This window comes from Apostichopus japonicus, chromosome 8 (genome assembly GCF_037975245.1).
Source record: "Apostichopus japonicus isolate 1M-3 chromosome 8, ASM3797524v1, whole genome shotgun sequence".
Taxonomy (NCBI): domain Eukaryota; kingdom Metazoa; phylum Echinodermata; class Holothuroidea; order Aspidochirotida; family Stichopodidae; genus Apostichopus; species Apostichopus japonicus.
Window position 1 is genome coordinate 30,759,346 of NC_092568.1, and position 3,155 is coordinate 30,762,500.

A 3,155-nucleotide genomic window follows, 5' to 3' on the forward strand; every position below is an offset into this window, starting at 1 on the left:
TTATGTTCAAGTACTTTATTAATTTCATTATTACGCATGGAAATGTTTACACGGTTTGTTCAGATTTGTATTAGTATTTTTCCTTATCATTTACAAACGCCAGAAGATCGATGACAAAGAAGACGATAAAATAATATTTTCTTAAAACAAAATAGAATGTAGCACACCTGATGGCCAACGAAGTAAGAAAAGTTTAAAATCATTCTCATAATGTTTCCAGTGATAACAAAACTTTACGCAAATTGTCATATGGACTTCCTTTGAGAACACCGTTGCGGTAGGGGGGAAATATGAAATAAGTTACTTATAAAAATGAGAAAAAATATCATGGGATCTTGATCATAAGTAAAAACCCTAATCGATATGTCTGTGTTTGTTGTATAGCTGATGCTTCAAACCTAATGAATGAACGAGAAAATGTGTATATGTCAGAAAACACCATAAAACCACGTAACAAGATTTACAAATATTTTTATCAACATGTATAGGCCAAACATGATTCTTCCATCTTCCATAAAATATGAGTGTGATCACCTAGAGCGATGTTAAAATACATCTATATTGATTTGGAAGAAGAAAGAGGATATGCCAATACAGGATACACCAGAGAGCATGGTGTCTATATGTGATTATGATGACCTATATAAACTCCCCCATCCTGTTCTCTCCCATTTAGTAGGCGCCTATTTAAAGTCTCTTAAGTCATGCGGTTATTATTACTGCCTAATCGTCGTACGAACACTAGCCAAATTAAAGTAAACTAAATTTCCACTTTTATCTTATAGTATTATATTAATTAACAAATGTTTTGACTATGTAACCGAGAAAATAAAAGAGGCTAATAATGACCCTAGCCCCCCCCCCCCCACCCCTCCGCATACACACACCCTTTTCAGAACAGAGGGCAATTAAGGGAATTGAGGCAAAAGAAGGGCTTGAAATGCTGAAGGACATATAGGTGGGCACAGGGTGAGATTTGGTGTTGAATATATAAAGTAGATGTGTTCAGCATTATCTATTGAAAGGTTTCATATGGGCAAGATTTATTTTGTATGAAAGCATTTTTGAAATCACATGCTTACAAAATGGCGTCATACTTTTTGGTGTGCAAATGCAAGCAATACCCACCGCCGTAACTCTCCGGCTATCTATATCTCTGAACACAGTATAGAGTGGGGTTTTTTTAAATGCACTTTAATATGCGTTTGAATAGATTAAAATTCAGCTCACTATAATGTAGAACTCTGTCTAAGCTGTGTTGACTTGTGAATAATAACCTCACTGTCCGACAGTGGCAATGGCTATGTAAATATATTGTAATGAAACATACACGTACGTGAAAATTAAGACGCTAAAGTTAAATACAATTTTACTAATAGATTTAATCAAATAATAGCAAAAACATTACTACACATGACCGCAATCCATGCATGAAACATTTTGCGTTTCATTTCCGAGGCGAACAACAACAATACATTGCTAATTCACAAACGTAACTGTAGCATTGTTCTTTATGATCGATACTGGGCTTGTAGTCTCACAAGAAGTTGTTATTATTATTATTTTAGTAATTAGTCATTATTGTTATCAGTTAGGATCATAAAACCTTCCCACAGAACTATCAGATGCAAAGTGGGTTCTGTTATATCATGTAAATATACTACGAAGTAGGCTATTGTAGACTATAGGGTCGGTTGTAATACTCAGAAATTAATGTAGTATTTGGGTAATGATCAAAACAACATCATCCCAGTTTTTATATGCAAAAGCACGCTAGGCTAGGCTATAGGCTAGGTATGATTAGCGAGTTGTTGCAATGTAATTGTAGACGTTTTGCATATATACCTTTTTCAAATGTTTTCAAGCCTCACGTAAAACGTTATTACAGAAAGTTAAAGAATACGTTACATGCTTCAGCTTATTTTAGTTGCCGTGTGGGAAATGTTACTTTGTAAACTCAACCTGCATGCAGCTGTTTTATACATTTCACAATTTTTAATACGTACTGAAAAACACAATATTTGTATACAACATGCTTGTTCCTATTATTTCTCAAACTTTTGTTTGTTCGAGTTAATTTAATTAAAGCTATTTTTTTACTTTGTGTAATAATCGATGTATAATATGCGATAATCACAGCCATAGTAAATATAGAAGATCTATTTTCAGCGAAGAATCGATCGATATAGGTTTTTCACTTTTTTCCTTCCATTTTCTTTTTTTTTTTCTGAATGAAGTCTAATCTACAATGTTGAACATCCACATCACTAAATAACAAACAATGGTCAATCGAAGGAAGAGGGGCGTGTGGTAGATGCATCACCCCCCCCCACCACCACCACCACCCCCGTGACGCCCTAACACTCCACCCTATTATTCGAGTAGATCTCATTTCGTTTTAACTACATTATGTAAAGAGCGAAGCCCGACTTCCGCCAAGCACCAGGCGCTCCATTCTTCACGTTGCTCTGTGGAGAGGTCAATAATAACTGCGTTGTGCTCTGCATATTGCATTGTGTGGACGCCAATAAAAGTAATGTGTGCCAAACTAATGCGTCTACCCACGGCTATCAACGCTTCTCCCGGGGGTTCTCATTCCTTCTGCACTACAGGTAGGTGTCAGTTGATGTCACACAATGAACATTCACACGATGCTGCAGATTTGATAACGTTCTCATATACGTGGTTGTTTTCACATTGTAATGTAAAATGAATCTGTGAAGATAATAAGATAGAAAGAATGAGAAAAAAAAAAGTAAAATTATATATCGTATTATCTTATTAACAATTGATATATGGGAAGCAATAGATTGGAAAGTGTGGGGAGGAAGGGTGTGATACCCCGTGATATTTGTCTATTAAAAGTCTAAACTTTTTTATAACATTTATTCAATATCCATTTACTTTTTACTTACATCGTGTGTTGTTTTAATTGTGCAACATGATCCATGTGACGTCAGAACGTGATTACCTCCACTCAGGAATAGTGTATATACATTTGACGGGAATGAGTAAGTCATACAATAGCCACGGCAAGCATTCATTCGTATCTCTTCTGCCCTACAGCCCGGTATTTCGACTAACTGTTTGTACCCTGAAAGAAAAGAAAAAGAAATCGTACATTAATGCAAATGTTGCCATATTTTTTTCTCTGG

The 3,155-nt window shown here is 35.4% G+C and overlaps 1 protein-coding gene across 1 annotated transcript in view; it reads right to left on the reverse strand.

Annotated features, from left to right (window-relative positions):
* Positions 1-3,155, reverse strand: part of LOC139971544 (thyrostimulin alpha-2 subunit-like) — a 14,050-nt gene continuing 10,895 nt past the window's right edge. The window contains exons 4-5 of the mRNA XM_071978110.1: positions 2,916-3,094; positions 1-2,715 (exon numbers count right to left, since the gene is read on the reverse strand). Of these exons, the coding sequence (XP_071834211.1) occupies positions 2,620-2,715; positions 2,916-3,094 (275 nt within the window). The 3' untranslated portion in view covers positions 1-2,619. The remainder of the gene's footprint in view (positions 2,716-2,915; positions 3,095-3,155) is intronic.